The following is a 24,251-nucleotide window of genomic DNA, read 5'->3' on the forward strand; positions in this document are numbered from 1 at the left end:
ACTTACATATCTGTACAGGATGCAGTAGCTTCTCAATTATTCGTGTGACCGTTTAAAATGCATATGAGTGCAGTTTCTGGTGTTAAAGTAGAACATCTCTGTTTTGAAATTATCCTGGCCAAAAGGAACGGGGATACCTTTCTACTCTTCTGTGATACAAAAGTATAACTTCTAAAATTGTTTTCTTGGGTCTGCTCAGACTCTGAACTGAGCAGCAATTCTTTGGTCTGGTGGTGAGACCTCTAGCCAGAAGTGTTTGTGCCAACATCCTACAGACATCAGAGGAAAAATGGAAACTGGATAACAAGTTAAACTCTTCTGGACATAATTTGTAACTTTTTAGTAATTGCAGTCTATGCATCTGTCTTTTGCCTTCACATTTTTTGGTACTGTAGGAATTTAAAAAGTTTTCTTTTGAAGATGTGCCACCTACAAGAAAAGGATCTAAGTATTCCAGGTCTGCATAATGGTCTGCACTTCCAATTACTAACACGTGTTTTCCTTGCTATGCTTCTTATAAAGAGATGGAAAATATTTTGTGTTCTGTACAGCTTGTTGCTTTGGTTTATAAACTCCTTTCAGCAATATTTGCTGGGAAGTGTACAAAGGCACTTATAAACATTCTGACAAAAGCACAGTGTGACTAAGTGATACCACATCATAGTATGGTTATGCTTGAGACAGAGAGAAACCTGTAGTGAAAATTCACTGAAATTGGTAGACATACCTTAAAAAATCTGCTGTACTTTTCTACCTTCTTACTGCAGATTTATGTTTTCTGTTTTGAGCTACACATACTGGCTTTCTTATAACATTAGCAGTGTTTGTTTTCTCACCAACATTTAAAGCATTGCTTTTTAAATGTTGTATAACAAAGGCATCTGAAGGCATTTCTTTCTTTGATGCATCGCGTTAAATTAACATAAAACTAATAATACATGGTAGGTGGGTTTCTGTGTTTGCTTACAAAAGACCACAAAGTTCAGTGAAGTTTCTTGAATGGAAAGGGAAATTTATCTCAGATTCTGAAAGCATGTTGTTGCAGGTTAGTAAATACTCAGATTTGTTCGGTCTAACCTTTTTAAATATTTTACCTTTGTTGTTTTTCTAAGGAAAGGGCAAAATTAACAGCAGTCTTTTAACTATTTTGTTGTTGGAATGCCAGATGGAAAATGATCAGCTTCTGACGAAAGACAACCAGAAGCACTGCATTTTTCATTTCTTCATGAGTGCTTCACAAATACCATTTACTTTGGTTCTGAATCTGCACATTAATCTGTTGTCTGCCCAGTCTGAAACATGGCCTTTTTCAACTGATTGATAAAATATTACGTACCTACTACCAGTCAACTCCATTAGTGTTGTAGAATGAGACCCTGTGTGGAAGGAGGAGTATTTGTGCACCCTCGTTTTTGGCACCAGATGTAGATCCCTGAATTAGGAGACTAAGCTCCATGGGCTTCCTGTAAATGAAAGGAGGCAGAGAGCAGCTGTAGTGCACTCAGTTTAATGATCAAACTACTGCCTCACTTAAGTGACTAAACTGTTCTCTGTAAATGCCTAAGTCTGAGCTAAGGAAGCTAGTCTGCCTTAATGGCAGTCACTGGAAAGTCACTGAAAAGAGATGACAGTTGGTTTTTTTTTGTGTAGCAAAATTTAAGGGAAAAAAATAGATCCTTATAAAAGTTTGTCTTTTGCAATTATTTTTAGTTAAATTCTGATTGTTTTGTAGTTTTTCTCTATTCTACATTACGCAACACTCAGAAACATTTTTATTTTAAACCTGATGCCTTCAGACTGTTTTAAAGGGATTTCTTTTGTCATTGTAGTTTTGCCTGGTTGGTGAGAACAGCCTGGTCTTCATTTAAATACTTTTAAATTTTACAGTTTGCAAGTTATTCTGAAAACAAACAAACAAAACAACAACAAAAAAATAGTTTTCTGTAATGTTTTCTGTATCAACTGGCTTGAATTTATAGGTGTGAGTTACTTTAAAAACCTTGTTACTTAAAAACCTTAGCCATCACAGAATAATTCAGGTGGGAAGGGGCCTTGAGAGGTCTGTAACTGAACCTTGTGCTCAAAGCAGTCAGCTTTGAGGTCATACCAAGCTCCTCAAGACTTTATGCAGTCAGGTCTTGAAAACCTTTGTGACAGATATGAGGTTCCTGGTGCAGTTCTTATGCTTTCATTAGATGGGAGCCTGGCACCATAAATAAAATGAGTGCTGACTAATCAACATTAGATGGTAGAGTTTTAGAATGTGTAATATGTACATAATAATAGACAGTGATTTCTGGCAGAGGGAGAAGGTTACTATATATACTTTTGTCTGCTCTTGATACCTGCACTTTCACCTGATTATATAATGTGTAAATACAGAGTAAGAAAAATAAAACATCATGGCACATCTGTGGTAGAAGCTGGTAATATTATCTCCATTTAATAGGTCAGGCTTTTCAGGCATAAGACAATGGAAAGCCCAATGTTAATCTGTTTATGGTCAATGTATGCATTGATTCTAAGAGATGAACCATACTAACTTACTGTGTTAAACTCCATATGGAGAATTGTTTGATTTTTTTTTCCTACTGAAGAAGGGAAAGCTTCTTACCTTAGAAGCTTACTCTGTCAATCAACTCTACATGGTCCTGGGCAACCTGCTCTAGGTGTACCTGCTTGAGCAGGGGGGTTGGACCAGGTGACCTCCAGAAGTCCCTTTCAGCCTCAGCCATTCTGTGATTCTGTGATCAAAATCCACCAGTAGGTATGATCCAAGTGATATGAACAGGATACTTTTAACTATTAAATACATTGGTTCTGTAATGTGAAAGCCATTATGTATTACACAGTAGAGTTTAATGTGGAGAACCTCTTACACACGGACAACTGTTTCTGTTCTAGAAATTCATCCACAAATCTAAAAAGTTTAGCTTTCAGCTGTATTGCTCTAGGTAATTTAACTGGGTCTGGACAAACAGGTTCTATGGCACTTTGCGTCTGCTTTCTTTTTTTTTTTCAGTCAGCCAGGAAATCCAACCAATAAAACAATGCAGTATACCTGTTTAAGAGCAATAAACACATGAAGCAAGGTTTCCATATCCTGCCAGGATAAAAGAGGTGTAGCTACTATTGTTTGAAGGTGATAAAATACAGTTTTGGTTACTGTGTCAAAGTGATCTGGAGATAGGAAACCCCTAAGGTGTTTAAAAACAGTATGTATTTTAGTGACAACTATCATACATTAAATGGTCTAGATTTTGCAAGACGTGGTTTGCATCGGCTGGAAATGTGGCTACAAATGTGTAACATTGACAGGAACACATTTTCCCCCTCTGTAGCCCATACCCACACACCACCTACATGGTGGAAAGGCTTCCTGTTTCAGGTCATTTTTAATTACTGGACATCCTGAAAGAAGCTGACACAACCCAGTTATGGTCAATGTGAATAATTTTGGCACCTGCTTCTGGTTAATAAAATAATTCTTACAGGAGAGCTGGAATTGTTGTAGGGGACTAGTACATTCTGTGGGAATGTCAGTTTTACAACGCAGCTCTGGGAAAGAATTTTCTTTGTTGTTATTTATAATTAAAACCAACAATTTATTGATTTCAAATTAAGAATTTGCATGTGTTTTAAAGACAGAGGCTAGCAGCTATAGAGATTAACAGAAATTAATTTCAGTATCAGGTAAATTCAATCCAGATGTGTGTATGACACAGAATCACAGAATGTTAGGGATTGGAAGGGACCTTGAAAGATCGCCCAGTCCAATACCCCTGCTGGAGCAGGAACACCAATGATCAGGTCACACAGGAACGTGTCCAGGTGGGTTTTGAATGTCTCCAGAGAAGGAGACTCCACAACCCCCCTGGGCAGTCTGTTCCAGTGTTTTGTCATCCTCACCGTGAAAAAGTTTCTTCTCATATTTAAGTGGAACCTCCTATGTCCCAGCTTGCACCCACTGCCTCTTGTCCTATCATTAGATGTTACCAAGAAGAGCCTGGCTCCGTCATGACACTCACCTTTACATATTAATAAACATTAATAAGGCCACCCCTCAGTCTCCTCCAAGCTAGAGACCCAGCTCCTTCAGCCTTTCCTCATAAGCGAGATGCTCCACTCCCTTAATCATCCTTGTGGCTCTGTGCTGGACTCTCTCAGGCAGTTCCCTGTCCTTCTTGAACTGAGGGGCCGAGAACTGGACGCAATATTCCAGATGTGGTCTTGCCAGGGCAGAGTAGAAGGGGAGGAGAACCTCTCTCAACCTACTAACCACAGCCCATCTGATACACCCCAGGATGCCATTGGCCTTCTTGGCAACAAGGGCACCGTGCTGCCTCATGGTCATGCAGCTGTCCACCAGGACCCCCAAGTCCCTTTCCCCTATGCAGCTCTCCAACAGGCCAGTCCCCAACTTACACTGGTGCCTGGAGTTGTTCTTGCCCAGGTGCAGGACTCTACACTTGCCCTTGTTATATTTCATTCAGTTTTTCCCCGCCCAACTCTCCAGCATGTCTAGGTCTTACTGGATGGCAGCACAGCCTTCTGGCGTGTCAGCCACTCCTCCCAGTTTAGTATCATCAGCAAACTTGCTGACAGTGCACTCTATTCCCTCATCTAGTTGTTGATGAATACATTGAGTACCTTGTCCCATGAGATTTCCCCTAGCAATTGCTTGAAAAGGCCAAAGTTCACCCTACTGAATTCCAGGGTTGTGATTCTGGTTGGTATTCTGTTCCTACCACATGAGATCCCAAACTCCACTGTCTCATGGTCACTGCAGCCAAGGCTGCCCTCAGCCTTCACCGCTTCAGCTAGACCCTCCTTGTTAGTGAGGACAAGATCCAGCAGTGCTCCTCTCCTAATTGGCACATCCACCATTTGCATCAGGAATTTATCCTCAATGCACTGGAGGAACCTCCTGGACTGTGGATGGATGGCTGAGTAGGCCTTCCAGCAAATGTCAGCGTAGTTGAAATCCCCAAGGATAACCAGGATCTGTAATCTTGAGGCTGCTATCAGCTGCCCGTAGAAGGCCTCGTCAACTTCCTCATCCTGATCTGGTGGCCTGTAATAGACACCCGTAACAGTATCACCCATGCCAGCCTGTCCCTTAATTCTCACCCACAGACTCTCAACTCACTCCTCCTCTGGCCCTGGACAGTACTCAATACAAGTACTCACTCACATAAAGAGCAACTCCACCACCTCACCTTGCTGGCCTGTCTTTCCTGAGCAGGACATACCCATCTATGACAACATTCCAGTGATGTGAGCTGTCCCACCATGTAATTGTCACCTTTGTAATTGCCACCAGATCACGATCTCCTGACCGAACACGGATTTCTAACTTCTCCTGCCTATTCCCAATACTGCGTGCATTGGTGTACAGACACTTCAGGGAGTGAGCTGAGCACGATGATTTCACCCTAGGGACCTCATGGTCATAAGACGTCATGGTCTCTAAGACCTCACGGTCTTCCTCAGTGCTACAGCACTGCCCCACTGGTGCAGGCCCAGCTACAACCCTGTCCGTATTCGAATCTGGTTTAAAGCTCTCCAAATGAGCCCTGCTAATTCCTGTCCCAGAACCCATTTGCCCCTGTGAGATAAACCTTTCCTGCATATTACACAAATACAGACCTTTACACCAGCAGCCAACTGTCTAGTAAATCTGAAATGTTAAAAGTTGATGTGTTTAAGAGATGTTGGTATTTTTTTCAAAATCTAGCAATTTTTAATTTCAACATCAAGAAGTTCCTGTTGTTGTAAGCATTTCCCTTCAGGGTTAATAATAATCTAAACATGTGCTAGTGCGAGACTGGAGTGTCATCTTCACAGTTGAAAACTAGATGGAATGTAAAAGCTAAAGATTTCATGAAACAATTGCAAGCAAAAAAAATAATTTAATACGTATTTTAAATAATAAAGGTTATCAGTAATTGGTCATTAACATTAATGCTGTCTTCCCCAGTCAAGCATTCCCCACTGTTATTTGTTGTTATTTCTTAGGTTATTTAAAAGGAAGTACCTAAGTTCCTACAGAGTAAATCTGTAAACTTCGAAATAATTTCCTGCTAAATCATAGCTTTGATGCTGCACCTGCATTTTTTTTATTTTTTAAATCTTGATGCACTGAAGACAGGAAAAAATAGTTACATGTACATATCATAGAAATGAACATAATGGTTCAAACTGTGAGAAATTTCTGCATAGCTATTTTCTGCCCAGAAATCTGAATAAAAGACTCTTTATGTACTGGGTCCATAGAGAAAGTACAACTACTTAGTACAACTTTTTGGTTTAATACTTTACAGATTTTTGGAACAAAATGCACTAGAACTGAAAAGCAGCATTTTTTGCTGACCTTGTTGGAAGGCTAATGCTGTTTCTGGGAAATAAGTGAAACAAGCAGTTCTTTGTTGGCAGAAAGAGAGAGAGAAGAGGAGGGGAGCCTAGTCTTTTTTTCCTCACAATATCGTGACTAAGTCAAAATTGTAATATGGCTGGGTTCTTTCTTTTTTCTTTTATTTTTTTCACTTCTATAGACATGTGGTTTTAATCAAACTGTGTTGTGTGAATGACACCTGGCACTGGCCAGCTCATATGAATTAGTCTCTGGACTGCCCATAAACAGAGTAGAGAAAAAGATCCAGAATTGCATCGAGACACTTTTGACACTAAAATAATAAAAGTTGTTACAATCAGTTCAACGCATGTGTCAGAAACAATTTATGCTTGCATGTTTTGGCTTCTGTGACTTGCAAATTGTCTTGCCCACAAAATAATCCTTGCCTAGTATGTACCCAGAACTTAGTATATAACAGAAAGGTCTCACACAATGTCAGAAAACCTGATTCGCTAGAGTATCATTATTAATTTAAAAACAAATAAAACCAATAAAAGAATTTTTTCATTTTCCATCTAACTGGAAAAAGAAAATTGCATAGGACTAATTGAGATGTGAAATAAGTCTTCATAAATCCATGGACTGCAGTGAGACTGTGGCCAAATACTCCAGGTTTGGAACTTAGCGCTACATTTTTATTCACTTTCATTTGAGCTAGAAAGTTGTGTAACAGCTGTTTAATGAAGAGACTTATTTCATATTACAAAACAAATTTGTTTCTCCCAAGAGAACTGAATTCAAAGGCACCTTAAATCAGTCTGCTAGAAGGGTGACTACTTTTCATCTGCTATATTATATCCAATCTCCTTTGCCATATGGTGGTAGAATTGATCTTCTTAAATTTTTTGTTTGTTTGCAGAACCTTAGAAATCTTCCAGTGGGAATAGCAAACCCTGCCTAGGGAATTTAAGCTTTCAGAAGACGTTAGTTATCCTTGGACCTCTCAGAATCAGTCCAGAAGTTCTAAGGCTCCCCAAAACACAGGCTGAAAAGAGCTGTTAAGGCATTGCTTATTTATTAGATGTGTCATTGAACTGAAATTGGTATTCATATTGGGCAACCTAGTTCGAGCTTAAACTGCAAGTTTTTCTTTTTTAACTCAAACTGTGTTATGTTCCTCATAACGTTCTAATATAAATTCAGAATTCAAATATGACATAGCAGTCAGTAATAAAGCCAAGTAAGTAGCACAAAAATGTGGCATATGATTATATCATATGGAACAGAGATTTGTAGAATGTTGTTGTACTGTTACATTGCTCACAGCAGTTGGCACAGGACCTTCCTTTGACTCGGCTGGGCTCATTCAAACCTTCATTGACAAAGAGTTATCAGCTTCGTACAAAAAAGTGTTACTGGACTTTTCAGTACAGGAATTCAGTTGAGAATGGTAAAAGAGAATCAGTAACAGTTTGGGCTAGTTCCAGGAAAAGCAGTGAAGTAAAAGACTTTTCTCAAAATAAGCTTGCATATATACCACCCAGGGGTGGTTTTTCCATTGTTGAGATTCTTTTTATTCCAACTCCTATATTTACAGATTCACTATTAATTTTAAATCTAGCCAATATAAGACATACCAAACGTGCCTGGAGATATTTTCAGGTACTATAATTTTTTGTTATGCCTATGGGTATCATTGTCGCTTACCTTTCAGAAAAGCAACTTATTGTCTTCTCCAAAAATATTTTTCTTTCTTGTTGTTTGAATAACTCATACAGTAAGAATTTGAAAGCAGTGGGAACTCTTGGTCTTGTAATATGTGATCATACTTTTCCACACATCTTTTGAAGAGACTGGAGTTCTGTCTAGATGGTGGTTTTTGCCCAAGTAGATAGCTTTGCGGGATAAGATCTACCTGGTGTTACATAATAGTGTTATGAACAGGAAATATGAGGCAGGGAAGAGGGGAGGGAAGGGAAGCTGTAGAGGAAAAAGAGAGGGAAGTATTTGTAAGTGATCATAAGCGTTGCCACAATTGTATGGTAGATAAATGTGACCACAGATTTTATTGGTATTGATTCTGTAAAGAAAATGTCTAGAAGGATGTAAGTAATTACATATGAAAGCATGCTTAATTATCAATTACTGTACAAACTATGGGGTAATAATAGCAAGAATCAAATAGTCTGTTGAGACTTTTGGAATTGCCCTGTCTAGGGCAGTGTTTTAATTTGCATGGATTTGTAAACCTCAGTGTCATTTTTTGCAAGCATAGATCAGGTAAAAATACGTGATGGTGCTCAACACAAAACAGGTCACAGAAAGGGTTTCCAGCAAAACTGAATCTTGGTTTTAATTTATTCTGCAGAAGGTTCAACCATATTAAATGTATCATTTCAGAGCTTCCATAGTTTTTTTTTTCCACAGTGAAAGGAGGCAGTCATATTTTTTGTCATAAAATGTTGAGAAGCATGCACAGGACTAGTACAATCAGATTGTTTAGCTTTACAATGTATAAAGATGTTTTCTGTAACGAAGAAGATTAGTTTGGGGTGGTAATTTTTCATATGTAGCAAAACGCAAATCACTTGCTAGTTTATTTTGGTTTATGCCCAGATTTGTCTTGCCATGGTCACTGTGTGCAGTCAGAAAGTTTGAGGTATTAGACAATATCTGCAACCTCATCTCCGGTGAAGAAGCTAGCTCAGTGGAGCTGCAGTATGTCCAGTTGTCTCTAGATGTGGCTTCCTTTTTTATCCAGACATGGTTTGGGTAGAGCTTAAAGATTTTTTATTTTTGTTTTGAATTATGAGTTCCAGCATCCTGACTGGAAGGTACTGCAGACTACACCAGGCCAGCTATACCGCACCTGAACTGAAAGTCCAGCACTTGACAGAAACATTTAGTGTCTTATGCAAGTGCTGTGCATTTGCTGTACTTTTGTACTGTGTTTGGCTGGGACGGAATTAATTTCATAGCAGCAGGTATGGTGCTGTGTTTTGGATTCCTGACCAGAACAGTGAGTGCTGATAACAGAGCAGTGTTTTGGCTGTTGCCGAGCAGAGCTTGCACAGTGTGGATGGAGGCTTTCTTCTTACCCCCACTCTATTTCCCACCACCACACACAGCTGCCCCACCACCAGCAGGCTGGGATGCACCAGAAGCTGGGAGGGGACTCTGCTGGCCTGAACTGATCAAAGGGACATTCCATACTCTGTGGCCTTGTGCTCAGCAATAAAATGCTAAGGAAAGGAGGAGGAAGGGGGGGACATTAATGGTTGTGGCATTTGTCTTCCCAAGTAACCTGTGCAAGCGCTGAGGCCCTCCTTTTTAGAAAGTGGCTAAACTGCCTGCCAATGAGAAATACTGAATAAATTCTTTATTATGCTTTGCTTGCGTGCACAGCTTTGCTTCACTTACTAAACTGTCTTTATCTCAATGCACAATTTTTTCATGCTTTCATTCTTCCAATCCTCTCCCCCACCCTGCTGTGTGGCGCTGGGGATTGAGTGTGTGACAGGGTGGGTGTTTAGTTGCTGTCTGGGGGTGGCCAACCCACCATAGGAGGGTGACTGTGATTTTCAAAGCCGTTGATGGCTTTAGTGCACATTCAGAACACATTGAACAACCCCTGCCCAGTAAACTCCAAATGGTTGGATTTGTCCCATGTACTCAGATGCAATGTGCAGCATATGCACATTTCTGCCAACCATCTCAAAGTTTTGTATCCAACTATTTGTGTAATGGAATTGTTCAGTCCACCAAGAAGTCCTTTTACCCTTTCTTCATCTGTGAAAACTCCAGTGGCAAATGGTATTGTTTGCAGCTTGAACAGCACTACTGCATTAGGTTTTCTGATGGATCATTCAGTAGCTTTAACTGCTCTGCCAAACTGCAGGATTTCTGGGCTGTTAGTTCATTTAGGAAGACTAAGAGAGCTGGAAGTCTTGCATTAGTACTGCCAGTGCCTCTCTCTGTTGCCTCTGGATTTGTCTGTAACATGATGGCATTTCCTTTCTGTGCATCATTTATCTTGAGTATTCCAGCTACCACTGAGTTTGCAGGGAACCTGGAAAGATCACTTACTGGTAAACTTCATTTATGTTCTTTGACCTGGATGTTTCTTTAGGTCTTCTGATTTTCTCACGTCAGAATTTCTTACAGATAATGGCTGCTGATGTAGGAAGCTGCAGTTTTCAGCACAAGCCTGTCTGCATTCATGTAGTATAGCTATCTTTAACTTAGGAGCATCATGTAGAGAACCACAAATCTGAAATTGTATGAAGATCTAGCCTGGGTTTCTTATGGTCCTCTCAAAGCTGGTGCTAATCCACTTCCACAGAATGAAGTGGGTGGCTCTGCGCTGCAGTCTGTGGGTTCCAGGAGGCTTTACTTGGGGATCAGATGACATCTATGTGCCTCTGGAGAAATCACATTGAAGGACACACTGGCATCTCTGTGCTATACTCTCCAGAACTTCTGATTCTGGAAGCACATTGCAAAGATAGTTTAGATATGTCTGCATGCTTTCCATGCTTTCCCTGGAAGGATTTACTAGTGTGGGCTTTGCACCACCTACAGGTAATAAAGCTCTTTCTAGACCCAAACTAGGTATAGCACAGGAGTAATCCATGCCTGTTAGATATGGCTAGTACAGATCTGCAGAAGTAATAAAATAAATCTGCACCATGAATAAACCTTACAGTTGGCACTTTGAAAATTCACTGTATTTCACTCCTGACCTATCTGGATGTTATCAGTGCTGCATGTAATTCTTAACACTGTGAACAAAAGAACTTTTGTCTTGGGTAAATTGGGGGCCCATAGAGTGTCTTTGGGTTGCTTAATATCAGAGGTACTGTACTTGCTTGTGCAATAGCAAACCATTGAAAATGACTGATTCCAACAACCACTATATTTGCGCAACGAGATGCCCCAGGGTATTTCTGGCACCAAAAAATTTAAAGTGTTTCTGTTTCTCAGTCTTTTGATTGCTGTGTACAATATAGGAATTTTTAACACAGTGCCTACAGGACAATGTTGTCAGACTGCCTTCCTCTTTCTTAATTCACAGTTCCTTTAGCTGGAGCCAATATACTTGTTCTGCACTACTGCCTGCTACTGTTCTGTTCAGTTTCCTGGATGGTTCAGTTAAATTTTTCTGTGTGCTTGAAGACGTTTTGCTGTTTTCTGTCAGCAGTCTTTTGTGAGAGCCACAGTCCTGCTTTCAATGAATGTTGCCTGTCTTGAATCAGGGACTCTTCCAGTATGTAAGATTACCCGTAAGTTATCATCTCTGTAGTATATTTAGTACATTTGTATTACTTCTGGAGATTATACCCAGTAATACTGTCCCAGTCATTTTTGTACAGTTTTCCCAGCAACATAACATCTTTTCTCTGTTTACTCATTGTTGTCTTTTGTGTTCAGCTCTGTGTACAAAGTGAAGTCTTTATCAATGTATATATATAAAATCTATGTTTGCAGAGTATTGTCTAGCACAATTGCAGCAACAAGACTGTTCTGCAGGAAACAGCTTTTTGAACTTTTTTCTTGTACCCTGTACCCTTAAGACTACATTCTGCAAAACATTCTTTCTGGAGAACAAACATTCTGGAGAGATCATTGGTTAGTGTCACACACACCTCAGTCACATGCAAGTAAGCCTGTGTGCATATTCACACACAAACTCAAGCTCGAGAATTTCTACCAGTGTGAGGACAGTGAATCAACTGGTTTCCTGCACCGTGAGGAGTATGGCAAGGAACTGAGTGAGTTGGGACACATGACACATATAAAGGATTTTCTGCTGCCTGCTGGGCATTTGCCAGTCCACAAACTATATGGAGTTTATGACCAAAGGCTGTTGACAGAGAAGGATGGGAGCAAGCTCTTCAACTTCCATGCACAGCATGGCTTTGCCCTCATGGTTTATCCTGTGGAATTGCTTCAACTTGAAGATGGTATGTTGCATCTCAGATAACCCAGGCTTCAGTAGCCCCCAAGAAGGTAATGAGCAGTGCTTTCCAGAAGTGTGGAAGACCATTTGTACAGGCTGTTTTACAGAAGACACATTCCACATGCCATAGCATTTGAACTGCTGGTATAGAAAAGCTCTAAAACCTAACACATTAAAGGCTTGTTCATAACAATGTATATTGCCTTTCAGTTGAACTGAAGCAGAACACTTGCAAACCTGCTGTTATTTAATTACACATCAGTTCATTCCCAGACTCAGCTGTTTTATTACTGTACAAGTAACATTTTGACCCTTCAGATATATTTTTAGAACAGCTGAATGAAGCAGTTGCTGTGGAGAGTGTTGCGGAATGTCCCAGATTTTAGTTCCATTTTTTTTTCTATAATGAGTTGCATAACAGTTTCAGTTTTACACTATTTTTATTTCCAGTTAATATTTGTTTTGAACTAGGTTAGATTAATTTGCATTATGTGTCCATGCACACACACACAAACTAGATCTGTCTTTGCAAAAGTAGACCACCTGGGTCCTAAATTTGCCTATGGAACATGATCGTGATGCACTCAAGAATAATTCAAGTGGCACAGTGCTGTTATGTGGCTAATAAGATCAAAACCTGGGCCTTAACATCCGTGCATTTATTAACTGGTTTTGAAAAAACAAAAAGAAAAGTGATTTTATCACTGTATCAATTTAATGCTACATTTTAAGATAGACTTTGTCATACATGTAGTTTAGGAGATACCTCGACAAAACTATCTGTACTCATTTGAAAGCACAGACACATGACTTCTCTATACTTGCTGTTTCTGAGTCTATTCATAAGGTTTCGTCTGCTGCTAAGGTAGGTGTCTGGTATTGAAAGTGAACGAAGAGTTACCTGAATCCCCTTTTTTCTTGAAGCAGCATATGCTGCAGAAAAATGCAGTGTCAGCAGGTTCAAATGACATCTGGTGAATTTGTCCCTATTACTCAACTCAATGGCTTTTTAGAAGTCATTCCAATTAGTGGCAGTTTTGAACAGAGCTGTTTCTCTCTGGACCTATGTCCAGAGTTCTTAGACCTACAAACCTTTGAGAAGAAAGGCACTGACAGAAACAGGAGCATTGCCAAATAATGCAGGTGGTGGAGTTGGCTGAGGATCGCTCCTACCTAGTCCTTTGCCTTCTATATATCTCCTGTACTGAAACTTCTAAAAAACTCCCATAGCTGTAGCTTTATCAAACACAGATGATGTAAGTCCCTTTTCTTGGAAGTAGAATGGATTTTTGTTGTTTCTTAGAAATATGATCACACACTTAATGGCATACTTAACTTGTAGACAATTCAGTGTAATTTAATTTCTACACTCCTAATGTCAAGTGTGGGAATGCTTTATTCATTGTACTAAACTTCCTGTAATTCCTTGATAGTATATGACAATGGATAGTATTGGTTGAAAGAAAAATAAGTTACTCTAAGAGTTAGGGTTGCAGCAAAGACATCAGATAGCCAAGACAAGTAGCCATGACAACTCAGGCTCTAGCTCTGACACACCATACAGGCTATTAATCTTTACTTAATTTTGCATGATTCTATCATTTGTATGTACTACTTAGATGGAAACAGTTTTCTTATGGAGAACTTACTACATTGTGATTCTCCATCAGCCAGCCTGGATTCTGAGCATGGTTGTCCTGTCACTCAACCATTGACATGCCAAAAATTTAAACACATGCTTATGCATGCAAGAAGAGTTAAATCCCTAAGTGCTTATGGTACTGGAAATTTAACACCAGATTTACACTGACATAATTTATATAATTCTACTCACAATATTTCTTATTTATTTTAATGAGAATAAGACTAAACCCATTATGTCTCAAAGTGTGCTTCCATGTATTGTTTTCCCATTACAAAAGTGGTTTGATTCCTGCATCCAGCTTTCATTCCTACCTTTTCCTCTCAGTGCTGCAGTGTGCTAGCCTTTGGGGGGTTTTGCCACAGAAAAGTTACTAATCAGTGCTGGCTCTGTCAGTTGTCCCTCTTCCCTGTGACCATCTTATTTTTGCCACCTGCACTCTTACGTTGGTTGAGCATAAGCATTTTCGTGACTACCCAGTGACTTTTGCTAGGAACTGATTTAGCCAGAAAATACATTCTTTTTGTCTCCAAGCAAATTCTATTTTGCTGTGTGGCCACAAAAATGCTTTTGCCAGCCCAGAAAAAGGATAACAAGGGGAGGAGGAAGCAGCTGAATGTGCAAGAGGTGATAGCAGTTGCAGATAGCAGATAGCAGGTTTCATGTGGAAGCGTGATGTCATTTGTGTGGATGCAGCTGTTTGTGGGCCACACATACATTGAATCAGTAAGAAGGTTATATTGCGGCAGAGCTGCTTTTAGCTTGGATTATTTCTTGAGCTGAATTTGCTTCTGAAGCTAAAATATCATGCAGCTGCACTCCCAAGTGGTTCCATAGTGCTGGACCTATGTGATGCTGGATCACCCAGAAGTTAAAACTCAGTTCAGATCTATGTGAGCACGTCAATAAATTTGTCAAATGAAGCAAGGCAAAGTTTATGCTGGCCCAGTGCCTGTGTACCTGCTTTATTCCAATTGCAGAAAAACAAACAACACCCGATTTGGCAAAAAGCTGATTAGCAAGAAGTCAACTTCTCTCTTTTTTTTTGTTTCTTTTTTTTTTTTTTAATTTTTAACTTGGGACTAGCAGGGTGACTTAGGATCAACATTTTGCATTGTATGGGTATCATATATTTGATCCAGGCTTTAAAATCATCAACCCGTTTCTTTCAATGCACACTTTCAAGAGGGCTTGCTGTACCGTATCCTTCAAGGTCAGTGATGTGCACAACATAAATATCCAGGTCTGAGAAGCAGAGAACTGAGTTGAGATTTCTGTTTTCATATGGTAAGAGCAATGAGTGAAAGACAAAAAGGAAGATACAAATCATAGTCCTTTGGAAGGAAAGACATTGTACCTTTTTTAGGAAGTATTTTAGTATCTGGGATGTTCTTGTTAAAAGAGAAGAGCTTTGTTAATTATACTATTGCCTCACTAGTGAAAGAATCCTTGCAAAAATGTCAATTTTAATGCAGTATGTGGCTACCACTTGTTATCCAGACTGGCTTTGGGCACTGTATGTATTTTTTACTGGAAATGTGGAGGAGGAAAAGAAGAACTGTTCATTCTATGGTTCACAGAAGGTATTGCATTGCTGAGAACTGATGTATTTTACTCAAAAATAAAATGGAGGTGCAATCAAACGTAACTCTTAGAGTAACTTGCTTTTCTTTCTACCAATACTATCCATTGTCACGTACTATCAATAAAATGGAGATACAAAAGAGGCTGTGCAGCTACCCTGCTTTGTCTCATTTTCCTCCTGTTTTTTTCCACCACAAATAGGGAAACATCTCTAGAGAGATGGGGTGTTTCTGTTTCCATGGACAAGTGATAACTCCTGTTGAAAGTGCCAGTTGATTATTTTGGCTTTGTGGCATGATTACCAAAAACATGTAGCTAGCTCACTGCATGTTATAGGCACACATTTATAGAGAAGTTTTCAATTAAAAAGTTTGCATATCATTTACTACCTATCATTAGGTAAATATTTGAACATACCAGGATCATAGAATCATAGAATAGTTTGAGTTAAAAGGGACCTTAACGATTGCCCAGTTCTAACCTCCCTTCCATGAGCAGGGACAACTTCCACTGGATCAGATTACTCAAAAGATGACTTTAAATACTTGTTGTATCATAAGTATTTATGTTCTATACACATATAAAATATTTCAGATTATTTATTAAGCAATTACTAGTATCAGATCTTGCCAGGTAGAGTAGTTCTCTCAGTCATTAGAAATAAATAATTCTAATAATGCTATACTCACTGTAGATGAGCAACATGTGTCCTAGGCATTCTGTTACCTTAAAGTATAATCGTTCTTAATCAGACCTGATTTCTTTTCTTTTCTACAGTTATGAATCACCAGCACCAAATAACACCCAGCACAGCCATCTCACAGCAAAGTCGTCCTCCCCAGACCCCACAGCCAGGGCTGTTGAACATGCCCAATGCACTGACCACACAGCAGCAGCAGCAGCAGAAGTTGAGGCTCCAGAGAATCCAAATGGAGAGGGAGCGAATTAGAATGCGTCAGGAGGAGTTACTGCGACAGGTAACACCAAGGATACACTTCTATTCTGTTCAAGAGCTTTTGGTTCGATGCATCCAAATTTTTACTGGGTACAATTAGTAGCATTGTTAATTTATGTCGAGGTTAAACGTTGCTTTAGGTAAGGATAACCAGAAAACTAATATAAATAGAGTCTTTATGAACAGAGAACATTTCATTTTTTCTCTCAACGAGCATTGAGCAGAGCACAAAATGTCATAGAATCATAGAATCATAGAATATCCTGAGTTGGAAGGGACCCTTAAGGATCATCAAGTCCAACTCTTGATACCGCACAGGTCTACCCAAAAGTTCAGACCATGTGACTAAGTGCACAGTCCAATCTCTTCTTAAATTCAGACAGGCTCGGTGCAGTGACCACTTCCCTGGGGAGCCTGTTCCAGTGTGCAACCACCCTCTCTGTGAAGAATATAGTCATATAGCAGTTCTCGGAAAATGAAGTATAAGGAAAGAGACTCAAGTCACAGACCTGAACTGTTTCTTACTCACTGTGATAGCAATGTAAAGACCAAATTCTGTTTAACGGCTGTTTATAAATCTAGAGCAACTATCACTGATTATTTCTCAGTCTGCTTTGATTTCCGTAAAATACCATGTTCATGCTTCATTGAAGATAAGGCAGAACATAGGGGATTGTTCTTGAATCTGATCCCAGTTTTATAATTTGCAACCATTACCTTTAATTGAAATAAAAGCACATTCATATATTACATGAGTACCTCAATTTTGCAGACTTTTCAGAGATGTGTTTCAGTAGATGTTTTGTTTATTTTTCTATTTCATAAGTTTTAGCTCTGTATAATGACTCATATTGTATAAAATAGATAGGTAGTTTCCTTCACACTGCCTTAAGGAAATAAACAGTGTGTTTTTTTTTTCTGCTAGGGAGCACACTACTGATGATATTGTGCTTTGCACAGTATATTAATCAGCTTCCTTAGAGAAAATAAATAACCTGTTTCCATTAGGAACAATGTGAACTAAGTAAATTTTATCAAGGATATCACCATTATGGCCAGTGACCTTGTAAATGCTACAATTACAGGTCCAAGTAGCTTTGAAAATGGTGACTTTCACAAAATTACAGAATCACAAATTGGCCTCTGACTAGACATCATGCCACTGGTCACCACTCTCTGGGCTCAGCCATTCAGGTAGTTTTCAAACCTGACCTCATCCAGCCCACACATTAACAGCCTCTCTGTGAGGAAAATATAGGGGACAGTGTCAAAAGCCTTCCTGAAGCCTAGGTATACAATATTCACTGTTCTCGCCTTCTCTCCCATGCCAGTCACATAATCATAGTTGTTTATCAAGTTGGTCAAGCATAACCCTCTTGGGGAATCCATGCTGACAACTCCTGATGATTTTCTTGTGCCTGGAAATGTTATCCAGGATTAGCTGCTCCGTCATCTTCTCAACGATCAAGGCAAGGCTGACCAGTCTGTAGTTTCCTGGGTCCTTCTTGCTCTTGTTGATGTTAGGAGAGACATTTGCTTTCCTCCAGTCTTTAGCCACTTCTCCCAGTCACCATGTTTGATCAAAGCTTATCAAGAGTGGCCTCACAATGACATCTGCCAGCTCCCTCAACACTCATGGCTACATCCTCTCAGGGCCCATGGACTTAGTATGTCCAGCGTGCATAAATATTCCCTGACCTGGTCCTCTTCCACCAAGGGTACATCTGCCTTGCTTCAGTCTTTTCGCCTGGTCTCCGGGACCTGGGATTCCTGAAGGCCAGTCATTCTGGTAATGACTGAGCCGAAGAAGGCGTTCAGTAGCTCACTTTACTCAGGTCCTCTGTAACTGGGTGGCCAGTTTAATTCAGCAGTGGGCCCGTATTTCCTTTGGTCTTCCTTTTGTCACATATGTAAAGCCCTTCTTTGTTGTCTTTTACATCCCTGGACAGATTCAATTCTAACTGGGTTTTAGCTTTCCTGATGTCCTATTTACATGCTTGGACAAAGTCTCTGTATTCCTTCCTGGTCACCCGTCCTTAGTGACAGCGTCTATGAAATTAATAATTCTGTGGAATTACTATTTCATGTCTGCAGCTCTTTTGCCTTTGGGTCATTTCAGGGTAACAGTTGTTTATACTGTATTTACAAATACAGTGTGACCGGTCTTGGCAGCAGGTAAAAGCATGTTTGTGACCAGGTTAAAGATGCCAATAGGTTGAACTTTTCTGATGTGTTAGAGTACCTTAAGTTGCTGTAATTTTTGGAAATGCTAGTGACTTCTGTAAAATGCAAAAAGAAACGTAAGAAAAATCCTCACACTTAGATGACCTTTAAGGGAGAGTAGCAGAGTCTGTGTAAAGGATGGGTAGCCACAAGTAAGTGAAGAGTGATGCTCACTCTTTTTCTGACAAGTTGGAGGAGAATGAGTGAGAAAAAATATATCAGTGTTGAAAACAAACTGGAACATCTAAATGACCTCTAGAAGGCACTGTAGGGTAGCAAAGAAAGGGGGACATACCCACTTTGTGGGTGTGAAATAGAGATCTGGATGATCAGAGCAGATTTATCAAAAGGGAAATATACTCACAAATAATTTGTTTTATTTTAGAAGCAGCAGTCATGAAAACCTTGAATTAGTGACCAGTGTTTTGGTTTCCTCTCTGAAAAAAAAAAAAAGGGAAAGAAAAAAAAAGTCAGAATTGCAAAAATTTTAGTGAGAATATTTGTAAAAACAGTTTACAAAAATATATTTGCAACATTTATATTTTTACTTTTACCTTCTTCCTCTAAATGTATGTATAAGAACTTAAAGAAATTCTCTTTAACAAAATTAACAAAAATTCATTTATAGCTTTTGAATCCATACAGCACTATCTAACTGCATTTGAAAATAAGAAAAAAAAGAAAATAAATAAAATTATGTTCCTTTTATAAATCCTGAGGAAACACCTATTTTTGCATGTGATTATTCCCAGCATCTTTGGTGAATATTTGTACGTGCTCAAAGTTAAGCGTGTGCTCAGTGCTCTTGCTGAAGAGGCATGTGAAAGGCAGATACAAGTCCATTAATGGCTCTGAAATTTTTTATCTACTTGTCTCAGGGCTGAATTTGACTTTTATGGTTCAGACCTGAGTCTAAAAACTGTGCCGACACCAATGTCTTGTGCCCATGTTCAATTTCCATTTACCTTAATTTCTTGGAACTGCATTATATTATATCACCTGTGTGTGCAGAGTAACTACATTCAAGGTGGTGTTCTCTGACCTGATCAGTAATCCCAAGTCTTGCGCATACATTCTTTACTATCAAGAGCTCAGAACATAATAGTACTGGCCGTGGGAAGAGAGTGGGCCTAATCTGCTCTGAGTTTAGTCATATTGTCATCATGCTAATAATGCAGCCAGCTATTTCTACTTTCTTTGGCCCTGTTTTTGCTCCAGGGCAAGAGCAAATTAAGCTTCAGAACTGTTGAACCATTAACACAAGGGCTGGTTTCCCTGCCCTGCTGACTGTTTTACTTTGAAACTAATACATGCACAACATTATGCAGCTGTGCTGTGCTTAATGAAGTCTTCAACTTATTATGCGGTGTAGCACCCTGCACCGATGCTCTTTGTTTAAGATACACATTATATAAAGCAGGACAGTATCACTTTGCATTACTAAAATTTTCAGAACTGGTTTAGATTCTTGGAGGCAACATATTTGCTGCTCAAGGAAGGTAAGATGTAAAATCTATCCTTTGCAACAGAACTTTGTACACTTCCTGCCATTAGCCTGAATAGCAGTGAACCCTGGCATCTGAGAAGAATGTAGCAAATCACTCTGGAGCTGGACCCTTCGCTACTGTTTTTGCTTTTTTAGTGTGACCTATCTAAGGGAAGAATGCTGACTATAAGTGCACACTGCTGCTGGGCGACTCCAAGGAGGTGCAGAGAGCTTGAGCAAGAGGGGAGGAATTTTTCCGGCCTTTAACAAATCCGATTTCAGCCTGGCAGCAGCTGCTGGCTCCCTGTAGCCACTCCTGGCTGCAGCTGCTCGGGTGGAGCAGCACACCCAGCCTGAAGGAGCATGTGGTTCTGGAGGCACTCTGCTTAGGGGATTTGTTTACCGCTTTGTCCTTCTCTGCATTAGTTGGTAATGTCACTAGAACAGCAAACTCAGTGCATGCAGGAAGGGCGTCGTGTTTCAGAAAGCCAGTATGACTCAACTTCCATTTAAAAGTTTCTTTGCTCAGTTTTGTCATTCCGGAAAGAGTTTTCTTTCTTACTGATTTGTTTTTCTCAGCTTTCCAAAAGAAATGGAAGAAGTCTGCTTGCTGCCCAAGAGCCTTCTTGGAAGTGGAAGTAACTAGAGTTGATTTCAGTAAAAAATCTCTGAAAGTGTCATACAGGAAAGATATCCAAGCGCTCTTCTCTGCGTGTACAAATGCCATCTTTCAGCTTGTCTGGAAGGGCAAGGATAGTCACAAAAAGGCAACGCTTCTCATAGGTTGCTTTCTAATCCCCTGGTCCTATTCCATAAATGCGTGTTTGGAAAGGTACAGGGGCTCAAAAGCAGCTGTAGAAGGATTGGTGTGTGGGGACACAGATGAAAATTGATCACTGTTTTGTGGCTGAAGAGTAGAAGGTCACTTGGATGCTACAGCCTGGACAGAAAATTTCCCTGCTGCACTCTTTCCACCTCACTGGTTGGCCCATAGTCTGAATCATTGATGGCACAGGTGATACCTGGGTATTTTACTTTCTGCCATAAGTGTGAGGGCTGGCAGAAAAGGAATTACAGTGATTGGCAACGTAAACTCACTTCAGACACCGTGCCGTGAGTGTAGAGCTCAGTTCAATTCTGCCGAGGAGGGTTCCAGGAAACGTCACAATGAATTTCTAGACTCATCTGGCACACAGCCTAGAAGGGGTTTACATCAGAACTGTGTTTGGAGGCAGTAAATAATTCAATACACTGCAGTGCTTTGAAGTTTTTAAAGATTTTGCGAATAACCACTGTCAAAGCATTTTGACATGCCTTTATGAGGTCAGAATACTGGGAGAGAGGTTCTTGTTTGTTTGTTGGGTTGTTGCAGCTTTAATATTTTGCTGATCAGTATATTGTTGGTTCAGTTTTTTGTTTTTTTGTGAGCAGGGACCTTAACAAGCTCCCCCCCCCCTCCCCAGCCCAACCCCAACACACACACAGTTCCCACCGGGTTGAGACACTGATTTGTACTGTATGATCCATTGAGAAGTTGCTGGCTACAGAAAAGATTTTCAACAACCTCCTACAGGCAAGAGGTTTTTGGGCTTATGTTCGATTCTGTGCAATTGTATTGAGGACTACAATTGAATTTCAACCTGATAACTGAATAAATGCCATGATAGCTGGCAAGAAAATACTAAGAGTGTCCAAAGCGGAAGAGCAAAATCTTAAAGAGATAAATATATGTATGCACATGGTCACTCTTTCTTTTATAGAATCAGAGGATCGTTGAGGTTTGAAGGGATCTCTGGAGATCATCTAGTGCAATTCCCCTGCTCAAAGTAACATCAACTACTGCAGGTTGCTCTGGGCTGTGTCCAGTCAGGATCTGAATATCTCTAAGGATAGAGACTCTACAACTTCTCTAGGCAACCCATTCTAATGTTTGATAACCCTTACAGTAAAAAAAGGTGGTATTAGAGCAGTTTTTTCAGTGCACTAACATGCTGGGTAGAAAAGAATAATCATTTCCATCAAATAAGGACTTAGTCAATATATTCTGAAAGAGACAAATACTTGGATCTTGACCAAGATGTTCTCTATTACTTTATTTTTAGTAATAGCATTTGATTTTTAGAAATGACAGCCAAGTGGTAACAAACACGTATTTTACATATTGTCAAAACTGGGGAAAGGCTTTTATTTCTTCTTTTTGTTCCGTTCTTACCTTTATTAGTGTGGAACTCTGTCCAGTAAGATTTGAAAATGCAATGCCTAAGTATTAAAGACATTAACTTCATCTCTAGATTGGACTTTTAACAAAAAAAAAATCTTAGCAAAGTATGTCCTGCATCATTTTCACTGTCTTCCTTTCATCTTTCTTCCTGTATCTTTCTGTATTTCTTTCTTTCTGTCTTTCTCTATTTCTTTCTCTCTGTCTTGCTAATTGTTAGTTTTGCTTGTGTTGTTGCAGTTGCTATTTACTTTTTATATTTAAAAAAGTATTTTCACCATCTTCATGTAGACAGTTAAAAAAGCAGGTCTGCCCACTTTCTGAGATTTGTATATTTTCACAGACTCCAGCTGGTTTAATTACAAGTAGAAACATCACTATTAATTGACAATGTAGAATTGTCATTTGGGAAACTGACATACATAAGCTATCATGCGTAAACTATTAAAACTATTCAGTCTGTGTATTCTTAGCATTTATTAAATAATTACATAATCTAATGGAGATTACTATTTATCAGTGAGTTACTGGCAGTTTGATAATAAATGAAGCATTATGATAATGGGCACCAATAGATTTTAGTTCCCAATGAATAATGGTTGCATTATTCATGCAGAGACCAGACTGGTCCTCCTTAGTGAACAAATAATTGCAAACATAGTAAAACTTCACATTCTAGCCTCAAAAAATTGTTTATTTTTCTGTATTTGGGAGAATGATTGAGTGACTGATTCAGCATAGAAAGGTTTTCTACTACACTTTAAATAAAATATTTATTTTCCTTATTTCATAAAAATATGTAATAATAATTAGGTTGAGTGAAATAGGTTTACTGATACAGCTTCAGTATTTTTAAGGTCTTGGGATGTTCGGAACATCTCTGTGGAGCCAAACAACATTTGTATTAGAACTCTGTACCACTAGATGTCATGGTTGTTTCATGGAGATACAACAAGGAGGATTTATCTTTCAGGAAGTGTTGAAAAAAGTTTCCTTTGGCTCTAATTGCTCATTTGTCATCTTTAAGACAGTATACAAGAGACAGATCATTAGGCAGATATTATTAGGCAGAGGGTTCATTATTGGATTAAACTCTTGGTTGCAGTGGTTTTCTTCTAATCTGATAAGTACTTTATGGTTGCAACTTGGATTATTCTGCTTTGGTATCTAGCAAATTATGTCATCTAGTTTGTCATCAGAAGGGCAACAAAGATAGCGAAGGGTCTGGAGGGCAAGATGTATGAGGAGTGGCTGAGGTCCCTTGATTTGTTCAGTCCAGAGAAGAGGAGACTGAGGGGAGCAGGCCTTGTGGCGGCCTGCAGCTCCCTCACAAGGGGAGCAGAGGGGCAGGCGCTGAGCTCTGCTCTCTGGGGACACTGACAGGGCCCGAGGGAATGGCACGGAGCTGGGACAGGGGAGGGTCAGGCTGGATATCAGGAAAAGGTTCTTCACTGAGAGGGTAGTTGGGCACGAGAACAGGTTCCCCAGGGACCAGGTCACAGCACGGAGCCTGCTGGAGTTCAGGAAGCATTTGACAACGCCCTCAGAAATGGGGTTTAATTTTTACTTAGTCCTGTGTGGAGCCAAGAATTGGACTCAGCTACCCTTGTAGGTCCCTTCCAACTTGGGATATTCTGTGATTTCATAATTCTAACTCTTGCCCAGCAGTTTATACTGAGAGCAGTTTCACTTAAGGTAAGATGTTAGAAGAGACACATGAGAGATTAAATTTGATGTTTTAAATTGTTTTATTATTCCTACTCCAGCTCCTAGAGTAGTTAACCTCACTGAAAAGCAAACTGAAATTGTCATTTGAATGTTGCACAGCT

General features: G+C 39.6%; 1 protein-coding gene across 1 annotated transcript in view; it reads left to right on the top strand.

The window, feature by feature from the left end:
* The window catches only part of WWTR1 (WW domain containing transcription regulator 1), a 70,291-nt gene that overhangs the window by 41,455 nt on the left and 4,585 nt on the right, over nt 1–24,251 (top strand). The window contains exon 3 of the mRNA XM_048059429.2: nt 16,318–16,517. Within this exon, the coding sequence (XP_047915386.1) occupies nt 16,318–16,517 (200 nt within the window). The remainder of the gene's footprint in view (nt 1–16,317; nt 16,518–24,251) is intronic.

This window comes from Anser cygnoides, chromosome 9 (assembly GCF_040182565.1).
Source record: "Anser cygnoides isolate HZ-2024a breed goose chromosome 9, Taihu_goose_T2T_genome, whole genome shotgun sequence".
Classification (NCBI taxonomy): domain Eukaryota; kingdom Metazoa; phylum Chordata; class Aves; order Anseriformes; family Anatidae; genus Anser; species Anser cygnoides.